The 14,222-nt window shown below is 43.0% G+C and overlaps 1 protein-coding gene across 1 annotated transcript in view; it reads left to right on the forward strand.

Moving 5' to 3' along the window:
* The window catches only part of SH3RF3 (SH3 domain containing ring finger 3), a 249,081-nt gene that overhangs the window by 155,425 nt on the left and 79,434 nt on the right, over positions 1-14,222 (forward strand). The window contains exon 3 of the mRNA XM_033051735.1: positions 5,479-5,574. Within this exon, the coding sequence (XP_032907626.1) occupies positions 5,479-5,574 (96 nt within the window). The remainder of the gene's footprint in view (positions 1-5,478; positions 5,575-14,222) is intronic.

Consider the following 14,222-nt stretch of genomic DNA (forward strand, 5'->3'; position numbering starts at 1 on the left):
AAGTTTGCCAGAAGTTACCTCTGAGACCTTATCAGTAAATATATATTTTCTGGTGCATCGTTTTTCTCACTGCCTGCCCAGAGGTACACTGGTAACTTCTCTGACATGCAGTCTTCCTTGTCTGCTTGAAGTATTCCTTGCATGCTCAGTCTTAAGAAATTTAATAGGTATGCCAGACAATTGTGGTCTTTTTTGTTAGAGCAGGTCCTTTCCTAGATATATTTGGTGCCATATATTAGAAAACCTCCTTTACAATAACTACCTTTGTATAGTTATAGTTCTCATTTTCTGGGCTGTCCAATGTCATTCTCACATGGACCATTTCTTCCTGCTGTATAGCTCTACTCTCAGTCTCTCAATTTTCTTTGTTTTCACCCCTCATGTTACTGTTGGCATTCTTTTAACCGTGATTACTGTGTTTTCCCCAAGGAGCTTTGGGGAGAACATCTTCTAATGCTATTTTCTTCTTTAGCTCCTTCCACTACACACACTGTCACCTTGTAACAGGTTTTATGTCCTGTCTATTGTTCTCCCTGACAGTGAATAATCTATTTTTCATCTTGGGACTTCACCATCATGTTTTCATCAGTTTTCTCCGTGCTAATTTTAGCTGTCACCTGTGCTGATGAAGGTTCCTGTTTAGCCCAGATTATAGCTCACCTGCTGATGCAGTCAGTTCCTCTGCACAGAGTCCTGAGCACTGCAGAGCTGTAGATGTGATTTGTCACTTTGAGCAATATGCATCACTTGAATGTCTCAGTTTGCATCTGAAGATGCTGGACCAGGTCTCAGCTTCTTTTACATTATTTGTTCCTTCCTCTGGCAGAGGGGTTACATTGGCATAACATTTCTGCAAACTAATATAACCTATTTCTGTACTGCAACTCATTTAAGGCTACCACACACTTGTGATTGGATTTTACTTATAAACATATAATAAAGAAGAGTTTTCCTCTAAAGAGAAGCTATAAGAAGGAAAGTCAAATATAGGGAGCTTCTGTATAATTTGGTTCTGTTGTTGTTCTTTTACTGGGCTTTGTTTTTCCCCATCCCCTTTATTACTATGCACTCAGAATATACTAGTACAGTAAAAGAAAACAAAGGAAGGATATTTGGTATTTCCTCTTCCTAATTTCTTTTGCTATATTTTTCAAAATTAAAATGTTCCATTGTTCCAGAGGTATATTGCAAGGAAATGAAGTCTACTTTGCAAGATCTTCATGAGGAGTGCTGCAGGGTGCTTCTGCCATTTACCTATTTATATCTCCTGGGGATACAACACTCTCCAAATAAAAGGCCAAAGATGTAAATGTAATCATTTTTATGTGTAAGAATTAAATCAAGAGGGGCAGAGAAAATTCTTTCTTGAGTATCCAGTGCAAAAAACTAAGCTCCCACCCGTCATTCTTTTACACCATTTGGACTGCTCCTTCAAGTTCTCTTTCCAGAGAAGCCATACATACATGCATAAGGTCTCACCTCTGCTCTCTGTTCTGTGCTGCCTGTAAGGTGATAGAACATCCTAGATTTCCAGCTTAATATGTTTTCCCTCAGTGTTTGGCAGGGATTAGCCAAACCAGGCTGTTATTTTTTCTCTGTAACAACTGGTTCCAGCCTTATGTCAACTTTACACCAATTTAGTGCCAGTAGTTTCAGAAGTTTTACTCCTGATGTTTGCTAGTGTGGTTGTAATCATGCTGTGGCCTACAGAGCATATTGCATGCTTTTGGGGTATATTTATTGGCTCAGCTTTCTAATCTCTCCTGGCGTAGGACATGGGATTCTGCTGAATCTGTTTTAAAAAATAATCTATTCTGTGGGCTGTGAATGCTGGTACAAACCATGTGCAAGAGGAGTCTGCTCTCAGGTATAGCAGTGCCAATCTGAAGTAGTTGCACGGTTGTCTGTGTAGTTGCTCCAGCCTTACACTGAGTCCAGTTTCAGCTCACACATTTGTTTTGGTGTTCAACCACCCTTTGCATGCATCTTCACACGGCCATCAGAAGGCTGAGCAATGCTGGCAGATGAGTCTCAAACCTGTCAGGGTAGCATCAACTGTTCACCACACTTCACTGCTCATCACATTTTTAATAACATCAACTGTTTCCTTCATTTTCCAACACTTTCATTCCCAGCCCACAGTGGTGTCTAACAAGAGCCATGCCAATCTTAGAACCATCACATCCAATACTTGTTCCTGGCTGTGGAGCAGCCCCTTAGCATTCAGTTCCAGCAGCATTTGCTGTTCACAGAGGGACCATCCCAGCAATAGCTGGTGACAGGGATTCTCGTGCCAGCTGGCAAGCACTGTGGCTGGACTCACCAAGCACCACGTGGTGCCATCCTGCCACTGCTGAGATCTCCCCAGTGCTCTAGATGGAGTAGTTATCTCTGCAGAATAGCAGGCACAGCTGCTCTGTATTGCTTCGTTAATGGCCATTAATGACTAGAATAAAAATCAGGCTGTGAATCATGACTGTTATTGGACACAATTTTGTACTGTTTTCTCAGCAAAGAGATTCATTTCTCTGTCAATCAGATTGCTTTTTAAGTGATTTATCTTTGACTTCTTTTCTGATAATGATTATAAACTGGAACTGCAGGTCCCACATGCCTGTCACAAGGCTGATCCAGCCCTGATGAATAGAGAGAAACTCGAGCAAGAAGGGGAGAGCAAATAATTAAAGGCTCTAGCAACAGGCATAAAAGGAGCACAGCGTATCTTTGTCCAAACTACAGTGGATACCATTGGCTTTTGAAATGAGATTTGAAGGTTGGATTCCTTTATGCTGCCTGGAAATCAATTTAGCCAATGTGAAATTGTGAAGTTCAGAAAGCTGAAGTGGTATGCCAAGAGATCTGTGGCGTTTTGCTATTCATGATCCTTTTGGGAACCTTTCTAGGAATTTATAAGTAGCATGGCTGTCCAACTAATATAAGGTTCTAAAATAGTTCATGCTGAAGCTTTCACCAGCTTGCTGTATAGAATGATGTCGTTGGCGCAAATTCAAAGAAACTTTCTAGTAATAAAAAAAAAATTCAAAAGATTTTTTGGGATTTGCTTTAATACTGGTGATTTTCAACACCCTTCTTAAAACTAATTATGTAATGGAATTCTCAAGAATTTGCACTTTGCTCTCCCACAAAGATACTCATTTTGAATGTCAGCATATCTCAGGATGCATTTCTCATATATGACCATACTCAGCAGCCAGGCTTGGCTGAGCCGAACGAATCTCAGTGTATGGAAATGCTTCCAAGTTTTATACATCCATGGAAGGTAAAATTGAAAGGGATCTTCAAAGGCTAACCATTCCCCACTCCATCCCTGAGCAAAGTCAGCACAGGACAAATCTTTCCTGACAGGTGTCTGTACAGCCTGCTCCAGAGAAGGGATTGCATAGTGCCTCTAGCAAGATGTGGTCGAAAGCTTCTGGGATTTTGCAGTTTAAATTTTTTTTTTCTTAATTTCTTACATGTGTAAATAGATGCAAATATATATATATTTATATGCAGTGCTGGCTTAACAGTTGGACTCAATGATCTCAGAGGTCCTTTGTAACCTGAACAATCTATGATTCTATTCATACCCATATGTATGCACTTACACACACATAAGATTATATAAGTGCATGTAGTGTAGACTGCATCACATTTTGTGTTTTTAAAAAACTCTTTTAAGGAAATAGCTAAGCAAATATAAAAAGTGGGAACACTCATAGCAGGTCCCTGAAGGTATGCAGTTGTTACTTTTCCTCGTTTACACCCTTTACCTAGATTTTAAATTTATGCTAATCGGTCTTTTGTAAGAGCTTGTGGAAGCTTTGCAGAGATACATTGCTGTCAGTTCTTTAAACAGATCAAAAATGGTCTGTGCAGACAGGGCTTTGGAAGGGAATGCTAGCTGTTTCTTCAGGAAATTAAATGCACAAATTCTTTTTGCATCCTTCCAGCTGTAATAAATAGCTGAAGGACTCAGTTTGTAGCCGTTTCTATGAGCTTTCCCCTAATGGATCATTCAGATGAATAATTCAAAGGAAACATTTCTGAGTGCACGTGTTCAAAATGCACATGTTCAAAAACTACAAAGTACATCACATCACATCTCTGTTCTGGTCATTTTTCTATCAATGCAAATCCGTGGTCTGAACATCCTAGATCAGGAGTTTGTGTGGGTTTTTTTCTATGTGAGAAGTATCTGCCAAAAAAACAGCTGCCCTTACCCGGTCATTTGACATCAGTATCTTGTTACATGGGGCCTGGTAGACCACAAATAGCTCTTACTTTCACAGAGTGAGTCGTGGAAATAAAGTGAGATCGGCAGGGAAGTCTGTCTCAGCTTTCTGGAGGAAGAGATTTTCCTCTTTTTTTTTAATTTCTGCACAGGAGCAGAGGAAGATTGGATGCCATGAGGGAACAAAGCTGACTTCCCAGCTCCTCTCAGCCCACTCCTTCCTTTTCTCGTAGGAGATCTGAGCATCCAGGCAGAGCCCCATTGAGAGGGCCACCTTCCACAGCTGTGGAAAGTGGTGCTGGTTTAAGCCTGGGTTTAATATGATGATCCCAGGAGACAAGAATGGTAGCAGAAATCCATTGACAAACTGAGTAGTTCAAACTGGGAAAAGTCAGAGTTTTGTTCACTTGAGCTTTCCTAATGACTTGTACATTCTGGTTTGAACTATACCAAGTGAAAATTAGAGCAATGTTGATCTAGTTTGTACTTTGCTTTATCTCTTGTTTTATAATCACAAAGAAGTTCATCATCTGCTGAAATTCCTATAAGGTCCCCTAGATTAAATATAATATTAAAATGCCATTGGTTTTAGGAAATGAACTTGTATCTTACCTGAATCTGAATCCAACAGATTAGTGCAATTTGGGTTTTTTCCCTGTTGTCTTTGGCTTTTTATCTGTTCTGCAATTTTACCTTATAATATTTTTTAAAAGAAAAACTGACATTCAGTGTGTCATCAGTGTTTGCTTGTCGCAGAGCACCTTGTACTATTCCTTGTTGGAAGTGTTTCCAGGACTACCTGTAGTGTACTGGTGCTTCCCTTTGAATTGTGTTCCAGAGCAGACACACAAGCATCACAACAGACCCTTGGATGCACAGGGGCACCATCATGCTGAGGTGCTTTCACCTATGATTTATAGGTGACCTCTTGGGTCAGACATTCTTCTCTCCCCCTAATGAAGCCAAGTGTTACCTATTCCCACCTGCTGTGCCCAGCCCCTTGGAGCTGCTGACAGCCAGCATGAGCTGCCCCTGTCTGCAGGGTGCTTCAGTGCACTTTGAGTGGGATGCTGGGATAAGATGCTGGGCCAGGGATGCTGCTAGCCCAGGATTCAGGAAACACTTCACCTGGTTTATGACCTCCTCTGTGTACTCATTCTCTAAGTTATCATGTGGGTAACTAAAAATTTGCCTTCTACTACTGAAAATATGTGATTTTGTATTTTGTGTATCTCTGATTTTAGGATGAAATTTTGACAGTCATCAGGAGGGTGGATGACAACTGGGCAGAAGGAATGCTGGGTGACAAGATTGGCATTTTCCCTATCCTCTATGTTGAGGTAAGTTTATAACACATGATGGTGGATGCTGGTCATGAAATCTTGTAGGGGTTTTGTGCCTACAAGGGCAGGATAACTTCAAGTAATCTTATATGAGAAGGATAAACTAAAACGGAAATACTGAAAAGGGAATTTTTTGGTTGCTGTCTGCTAAGGCACTATGGGGATACACCCAATTCAATTTAAAGTGGTCAGCAAAATATGTTACATGAACTCCTCCTAAAAGCTTCCCCTTTGGCGTAATCTCTACAGTGCATAGGGAAAATAGGGGAGGGTGATTGAAGTTGGGATACCTTGCACACATCTGAGGAGAGAGATGAGTTATGGGCTGGTACAGAGCAGTAGTGCAGGTTCAGCCCTGGTCTGGGTGCCAGACCTATCTTTATCCTGAGCTCTTTCCTGTTGTAATTTTCACAGGATTCTTATTTCAGAGTAAATGCCATTCACTTCCTTTGTGCAGACCTGTGGTTCCACTTTTTCCACTGCTGCCTGTCCTCCTGCTGGTGGTGCCTTCCAGACAGATTCTTGGGACCAGGGCTGTAGCCAGCGGGTGGCCCTGCTGGTGCAGCTCTGTTGTCCAGGTGCCAGGCAGTGTCTTCCACGAGCTTTCCTCCCTCATGGGTGAACCAGGGCTGCAAAGAGCAGATGGGCACCACATGCATGTGTGTTTTTCTGAGGTGCTGGCACTCTGCACCCAGTACTCAGAGCAGTATCACCCTGATTCTGCTTCCAGACATTGTCTGGTGCCTCTCTGTAGTGAAGAATCTCTTGTGCCCACAGCAGAGCCTGCTTTGCTGTGTGAGGCTCTGGTGCCTGCCTCTGAAATTACTTACAGATTTCTTAGTTAGCAATTGGAGACAAAATAGAGATAATTAGTGCCTGACTACCTAATTATTAACTCCAACAATGACCAATTTGGAATAAACCATCATTAATATACATTGCATTCCCACAGTTGACAAGAACTATAATATTAAAACCAGAATGTGTAGGAGCTGTTATTGGGAAACCAGCTGCCTCACATAAGTTAATGAATAGTTTCTTCTATTCTGAATGTGTAAGACATGTTCAGTTTGTTGTGATTAAATGAAAAAGCTGAGTTTTTCCTAGATTTCATCCGTTTCCCCTTATTTTTCCTGTCCCGGGAAAGTGCGATGTTACTGTCCTGAATTTTGCTGCAGAAGGGGTGAACTGGGAACCTCTGCACAGCCAGCCACCATTGCACCTCATCACCTTTCCCCAGCTCTAATTTGATCTGTAGGCTGACACTGCCTACGCACTGTGCAGCATCCTGATCCTTCTCCCACTCCTAGGTATCTGTTCTCCATAATTACTGCTCTTGGAGGGTGAAAGGCTTATAACCTCAGAAGAACAGCCTGTAGAGAACATGTGCAATGTCTTGCTGAAGTTCTCCAAGCACTAGCACATCCTGGGTGGCCATGGAGATACAGGAGGTAGCACTGTGAAGAGTCAGAACAGTGATGCTTGCAGATTCTAAAGGGATGCAAACAGCCAGGTAGCCAGCGCCGGGGGCCAAGAGCAGATGCAGGAATGTCTGCATGCATGTACATTCATACCAGACACTCACACGGAGTAGGTAAAATAAGTATGTGTATATTCATGTGTATACACACACCTGTATTTTATCTGTATAAATTTGAAATCTGGAGGATTGAAAGGCCTATTTAAACACCTGGATGCCATGGCCATAATATTTGTGCAGTGGTTTGTAAAACCAGGGGAAGTGGTTCTCCAGACTACAATATTGGCCACCTATTTCATCCACATAGTGGATGAAGGCTGCCTTCTGAATATAATATGAGCATACAATTATGTTGCTGTTGCCAGCTTCGGATGTACTTTGCATTAAAATTAAAAGGAATCAGCAGGTCATGTCCCAAAGAAGTTTTGGAAATCTCAGTGCTGATATTTATAAAATAAATCCATTAAACAAGTAGTACTTGAATCTAAAAACACTCCTCAAGTCTGTCCAAGTCCATTAAGTGGTTTTCAAAATCTTGGCAAAATGTGTAGAATAAGCAAAGTTTAATTCTCACAGTAGCCTTCCATTTGTGTCGGTTGATTGGTTGAAGTGTGTGGGATTTCACATGGCATCCTAAGCTCTGCACTCTGGATAGAGTGGATTCCAGCTTGGCAGGCTCTGATGTCCCCAGTTGCTCCCACGGCCCAGACAAGAGCTCTTACCCTTGCTATGCAAGCCAGAGCTTTAGAAAACAAACCAGTCACTTTGAGGACCTCAGGGTTTAGCATGCCAGGGCTACAAACAGTGGATATAATCCTTGTTGTGGCTCCCTGGAGCAACACTTTATCCTGGCAATGTGCTGCTATACCCTTCAAACAGGTGCTTACAAAAGCTACAAAAGGCTTTTGCAGGTGCTTACAAAGCTTTTGCAATGGGTGGTGAAAGGGGTGGTTAGCAAATTCCTCACCAGGCTCACCGGTTCTCTAAAGGAAGCCCAGAAACGGCAGAAAGAGGCACAAAAGACATCAAAATGTACTTTGCCCCTGCAGTGTTTTAGAAAGTCTCTATCTCAGCATTATGTTTGGTTGTCTGTACAGCCAGATGAGTGTAATGTGGCATGGATCTTATTCTTTATTCCCTACAAGTAAGAGTTTAGCAAGGGTGTTTGCATGTCTGCAGAGAGGCTTTTTCCTGCCTCTGTAGAGCTGCATGTGGATAAGGAACAAATACTCTCGGCTCACAATGATTATTCTGACAGCATGAGTCACAAACAGTATGCTCTGTCAGGGAGAGTTGGGGCTACCATTTCTTCTTACTTTGTTGCTGTCCTTCATCTTCAGTAGAAGTCATTTGGGCTGATAATTTATGTTTTAATTTGTCTACAGAAAAAAAAAAATCCTACAACATAATGAAATTGATCCTCGATGTGCCTTCTGTCCTGAAATAAACATCTTATTAATAATCTGCATAGTCTGAACTCATGTTAGTGCTAGGAGGAGTTTTGAACCTGCAAAGAATTTAAAGCCTTGACAAAATTTCTTTTATTTTACTGTCTTCAAGCCAGCTCCTTCATTCTTAATAACTGCTGTTATTATCTCTCTTTGAAAGTTTTGTTCTGCTGCTATGTGTAAAATTGAGAATAATGAAGAATAAAGTGTGTCCTGATAGATTTAAGTATCTGGGAGTGAAATTTGAGGGCAATGGTGTGCCAAGTATTTGGAGGGATGCATCCTGCTCAAATGAGCAGGAACTGGAAGTTCAAAAATCTGAGCTGTTAGAGCGAAATTTCTGCTTGCAACCCCCACATTAAAGAAGAAGATTGACCAAGATCAAGAAGCCTTCTGAGTCAGTGGTAGAGCAAGGCAATTATGTTGGGCACTACTGTGACTGTAATATCAGCAAATTACAATTGATGAAGTGCCAGCCCATTGTTATAATGTTTTATGGCAGCAGGAGCACTGAAAGCTGTGATTAAGTAATATTAGGAGCTTTAAAATTCTTTTTACAGAGCAGCGAAGCAGGGTAATGAGGATCTTTTTCTTGTTCTTCACAGTCAAAAAAGAAAGAAAAAAGTAGAAAGGAGTTCTGGGAAAAAAAAGGAGGAGGAGAATGGGCAGAGCCGATGGTTTCAATGTCCTGCAGCATAGGTCCAGAAGACTCCCCAGGGAAAATAATACTTGCAAGCCAGTGTTTAAAAAGAGTTCAACCAGTAGTGAAAATAAAATAAAATCCAAAGGCAAACACATTTCTTAAAGAAAGCAGTGATTTTTCATTCCAAAATTATCTTTGCAGAGCAGCCCATCCATTTAAGTTTTGTGCTGTACTAGAGGATCTAGCAGTCATCCTGAAACAGCTTAACCCATCCAGGGAAAGCCGAGTACATTTACCAGGATCCAGCTGAGGATGTTGAGTAGTGTCAGGGAGGCCCGTCCTCCCAGCAGAGGAAGGTCCTTAGCTGTGTAACTATGTACTTTGCTGAGGGCAGCCTTTAGTTAGCTTGCAAATGCATGCAGATGGTTTACACTTTCAATCTGGATGGCAGATTTTGTCCTTTCTTTCTCTATATGCAGATTCCCATCAGCCATTTCACACTATGCTGGTGTCCCCAATGGCAGTCATCACAGTTACATTATTGAAAACTCAGATGTGTCTGCATGTGTATTTCTAGCTCTACTAGCTATTTTGACCATTTTCAACAAATAATTGTTGCCCTGTCCACTTCGTGTCTATGCTTTTTCTCTCCTCAGTCTGGTTTCTCCCTTCAGCTGCAGGACAGATGGGTCCCTATGGGACTCTCATAATTAATTCAACCTTGATGTCTGACCCATCATTTATTTTTGTGTGGTCTTGGTGGCAACACACTCTGAATCTTTCAGAGTATCTTTTATGAAAGCCATCCAAAAAATCTGAAGATTAGATGTTCATTAAGTACATTTGTTTGGTGCCCTTTTCAAAAAGAGCGTGCAATCTCTGTTTTTAAGAACTGTCAAAATGGTTCATTTTAGCCTTGCAAGTATCATTTAATGTGGCTAAAAATGGAAGCTTTTAAAAGGTGGGTAGATGGAAACTAATGTAGATGATTTTAGAAAAGCTGACTTACTAAACCTCAGAGGAGCAAATTCATCCCAGTTGTAAGTAGATGTAAAACTAATGAGTTAAGAATTATACTCATTAACATCACAATTGATTTTTTCTGTTCTCTCTCCTTTTGTATGTATGATAAAAATGGAGTAAGAACCTTGTAAAGCTGACAAAAATGTAAGCTCTAAGAGATGTTCAGCCAATTTCTGGTGAAAAGCTTTATTGATATGCATTTGCAAGTTTTGTACATATTTTGTTTTAAGAATTTCATTACTGCTCCTTCATAACTTCTAAAAAGTTGGTCCCGCTTTTTTTTATCCTGTATACAATATTATAGAATATTCCAAGACACTTCTTGTTATCAGATTTCTCTGTAAATGAAGCATAAAATACAGTTCTCATGTTTCACATTCAAACTAAAACATGCAGAGTTTGTGTTGTAGAGGACCTCTATTTTCACATCAATCCATGAATAAAACTCTTTTAAATTTAAAGTACTCTTACATGCAAAGTAAAATAATCTAGGGAAGTTCAAATAAAGATCATATTAGTTGGAAAAACTAAGAGTATTAGCTGTCAGAGGTGAGAAGATTAAATATACAACATATTATATTATATAAATATATATTTGTCTATTATGTATATATTACTTAAATATATACACAAATAATTTTAATCTGTGGCCCATCTTTTCTGCATAACAGCTTGATTTTTTATGTTCCCTTTTCCTTCTATAAATAAAGAACCTTGTGCTCTTTGACTTAATTTCCTATGTAAAATGTAAATTAGCATGACTTAGGGCAGAAAATTTGGGCTTTTTAAAATTTGACGAATTTCATTTAAGTTCTCTGTTGATTTCTAGCACTCTTCATAAAATGATCATTCATACAGATTCTCCAGCACTTTCCTCCATCTTCAGGATACAAAACTGAGCTGCACTGTCATCTTTTGACTTAAATGCCATGTTTCCCTGGACTAGCTGAGCACCTCAGCTCTGCAGACCTTTTGGAGTCACTCACTCTCCTCAGGCTGTGTCTGGACAAGTCAAAGCAGGACTTCTTTCTGCTTTCTTTGTCAGGGAACACCACATTTACACTGAAGTTCATCTCAGGTGGTGCCACAGAGGGGAAGCCTGCATACAGAGATAGGTAGGAGTACTGTCATAATTGACTCATCCTCCAGCCCAGACAATTGTGAGATCTGTGTGAGCCATGGTGAGAGCCAGCATGTAAATTTAGACACAGCTGTAGATTGTGGAAATTTGCCTTTTGAGAACTGACAATTTTAGTTACGGGTCTTCTCTCGATTTTACTTTTGCCTACTTTCATTTACATAAACTCAAAATTATTTGGATTTATGTGTTATGACCAATATTGCTTTTCATTAAAACCAGATCCGAGTTGTTATCACCTCTTATTGTTTCAGGGCCTGTTAAGGCAGAAATTTGCCAGCTGTCATATCCAAAAATATCTTTCCCACCCACCCCCCCTAATTATGAGTAACATCTGAATTTCCTAGACCGTGTTTTATAAAAATAACTCTCTGGAGCAATTTATAACAAAAAAAGGTTTCCAGCACAACCAACTTAAGCACGCAGCCTTTGCAAATAAGCCAATTTCCTGTGTCTTTCTAAGCCATATGTATCAATTCTATATCTGTACATGGCATTTTTGAAGTGCTGCTTCCTAAATGCCAAAAATTAGACTCCTAGGTATCTAAGTTGATCTGATAACAAGACTTTGGTCCATAGCCATAATCCACTGAAGGACTTCCAGCACTTCTCCTGAAAAATTCTGTTTGTCATTCTGCCTGGTGCAAATTGGCTGGGGTCTGGCCTATTGTGTTTTGCATCTGCTGCCACTTCCCTGTGCTCTAAACACATCTGCCCTTCCCTTCACCTCCAGATCACCTGAACCATGCTTGTGCTTTAATATATGTTTTCTGGTCCTGGGTGCAATTCTGTCTTAATCCTGTTATTTCTATGCTGAGTTTTGGGTTCTGTCTCAAAGTTTTTGTTCTTCTGTTACAGTTGCAGGGTTGTTTGTGTAACAAGAAAAGCACTACTGATACCTTGGAAGGACCAAGTAAATAGATAGCACATCTGTTAGAGATAACTTCTGCCTGTGCAACAAATGTGTTGGACTTGGCAGCAGTGCTCAGAGCACAGCACACAACCATTGCAGTGACAAACTCCAGCAATGGTGCAGGTTTCCAAGCATTGGAAATTAGCATTCCAATTGAGCATACCCACTGTACCAGGGCTCTGAGTGGGATCTAGAGCATATCATCAGTAGTCCATGCTCTCTAGAGAAGGTATCGAAGAGATCTTTTGTCTTTTCCAGCCATTGATCACCTCTGACAGCTACTAAAGATTGTTTCAGCATTGATGACTTCCTAGGATCTTTTTCCTTTTGAAAAGGAAGTAAATTTCAGTCTCACCTAGAGCTAATGCATGAATGTATGTTGAGAAGCTGTATATCAACAGACACACTGTCTAGCAGTTACAGTAATTTCACGAATACAAGCCGCAGGAAGAAGACTAAAATTTTGGTGGAAACCCGGAAATGCGGCCAATATTCCGGTGCGGCTAATCTATGGACAAAAATGTGATATCTGCCCTTACCTAGTATCATGCTGGTCCAGTCCCGAGCCAAAACAGTCTGAAATCCATGGTTTCCCGTTGTTCCGACGATGAACCAATCAGAGAACAGCTTATTGCCTGCCTGTGGATGGCGGCGTTACTGAGGGGCGGGGGTTGTTATCGGGGTGAGTTACCTCGGCAGTTCGATAAAAGTGTGTGATATTTCTCTGTACTTTTTAAAGTGTTTTCAGTCTTGTGCGGCTACGGGGCTGGCTGGGCTCGCAGGGAGAGGGCTGGGGGAGCCTCTCTCCCCTCAGGGAGAGGGGTACAACGGCCGCTCCCCCCGCGGGCTGCGAGGGCTAAAACGGCCGCTTCCCCCGTGGGCTGCGAGGGCTACAACGGCCGCTTCCCCCGCCTGGCTGCGAGGGCTAAAACGGCCGCTTCCCCCGTGGGCTGCGAGGGCTACAACGGCCGCTTCCCCCGCCTGGCTGCGAGGGCTAAAACGGCCGCTTCCCCCCACGGGCTGCGAGGGCTACAACGGCCCCTCCCCCCGTGGGCTGCGAGGGCTACAACGGCCGCTCCCCCTGCCCGGCTGCGAGGGCTAAAACGGCCGCTCCCCCCGTGGGCTGCGAGGGCTACAACGGCCCCTCCCCCCGTGGGCTGCGAGGGCTAAAACGGCCGCTCCCCCCGCCCGGCTGCGAGGGCTAAAACGGCCGCTCCCCCCGCGGGCCGCGAGGGCTACAACGGCCGCTCCCCCCGCGGGCCGCGAGGGCTACAACGGCCGCTTCCCCCGCCCGGCTGCGACGGCTACAACGGCCGCTCCCCCCGCCCGGCTGCGAGGGCTAAAACGGCCGCTCCCCCCGCCCGGCTGCGAGGGCTAAAACGGCCACTCCCCCCCCGCCCGGCTGCGAGGGCTAAAACGGCCGCTCCCCCCGCCCGGCTGCGAGGGCTACAACGGCCGCTCCCCCTGCCCGGCTGCGAGGGCTACAACGGCCCCTCCCCCCGTGGGCTGCGAGGGCTAAAACGGCCGCTCCCCCCGCCCGGCTGCGAGGGCTAAAACGGCCGCTCCCCCCGCGGGCCGCGAGGGCTACAACGGCCGCTCCTGTGCCAGCACAGAGATGTGGCTCCGCTTGGAGCTCAGCTGCCTGCCCGCACGGCTGAGCGGCTGTTTAAAGGCAACGCGGATCCATTGGGAATGCTCGCAAAATGACCACACTATTGTTCCTGTCTTTTTCGGCTTGTAAATAAAGGGTGTGTCTTTTTTCACTTGGAAACAATGTTTCCGAGGTCGGCAGTAAGCCAGTAAGCCCCGGCGATCCCGCGATTGTGTTACTAAATGACGACTTTGTGAAAGTTCGCTGCGAACTAAAGTGCGGCTAATATTCCGGGTGCGGCTTATCTATTAACAAAGGCAACAATGTTGCCAACACACCAGCAGTGCGGCTTATATTCCGTGCGGCTTGTATTCGTGAATTTACTGTAATTAAACATAAAGTCCTAGAG

This window comes from Catharus ustulatus, chromosome 2, assembly GCF_009819885.2.
Source record: "Catharus ustulatus isolate bCatUst1 chromosome 2, bCatUst1.pri.v2, whole genome shotgun sequence".
Classification (NCBI taxonomy): Eukaryota; Metazoa; Chordata; class Aves; order Passeriformes; family Turdidae; genus Catharus; species Catharus ustulatus.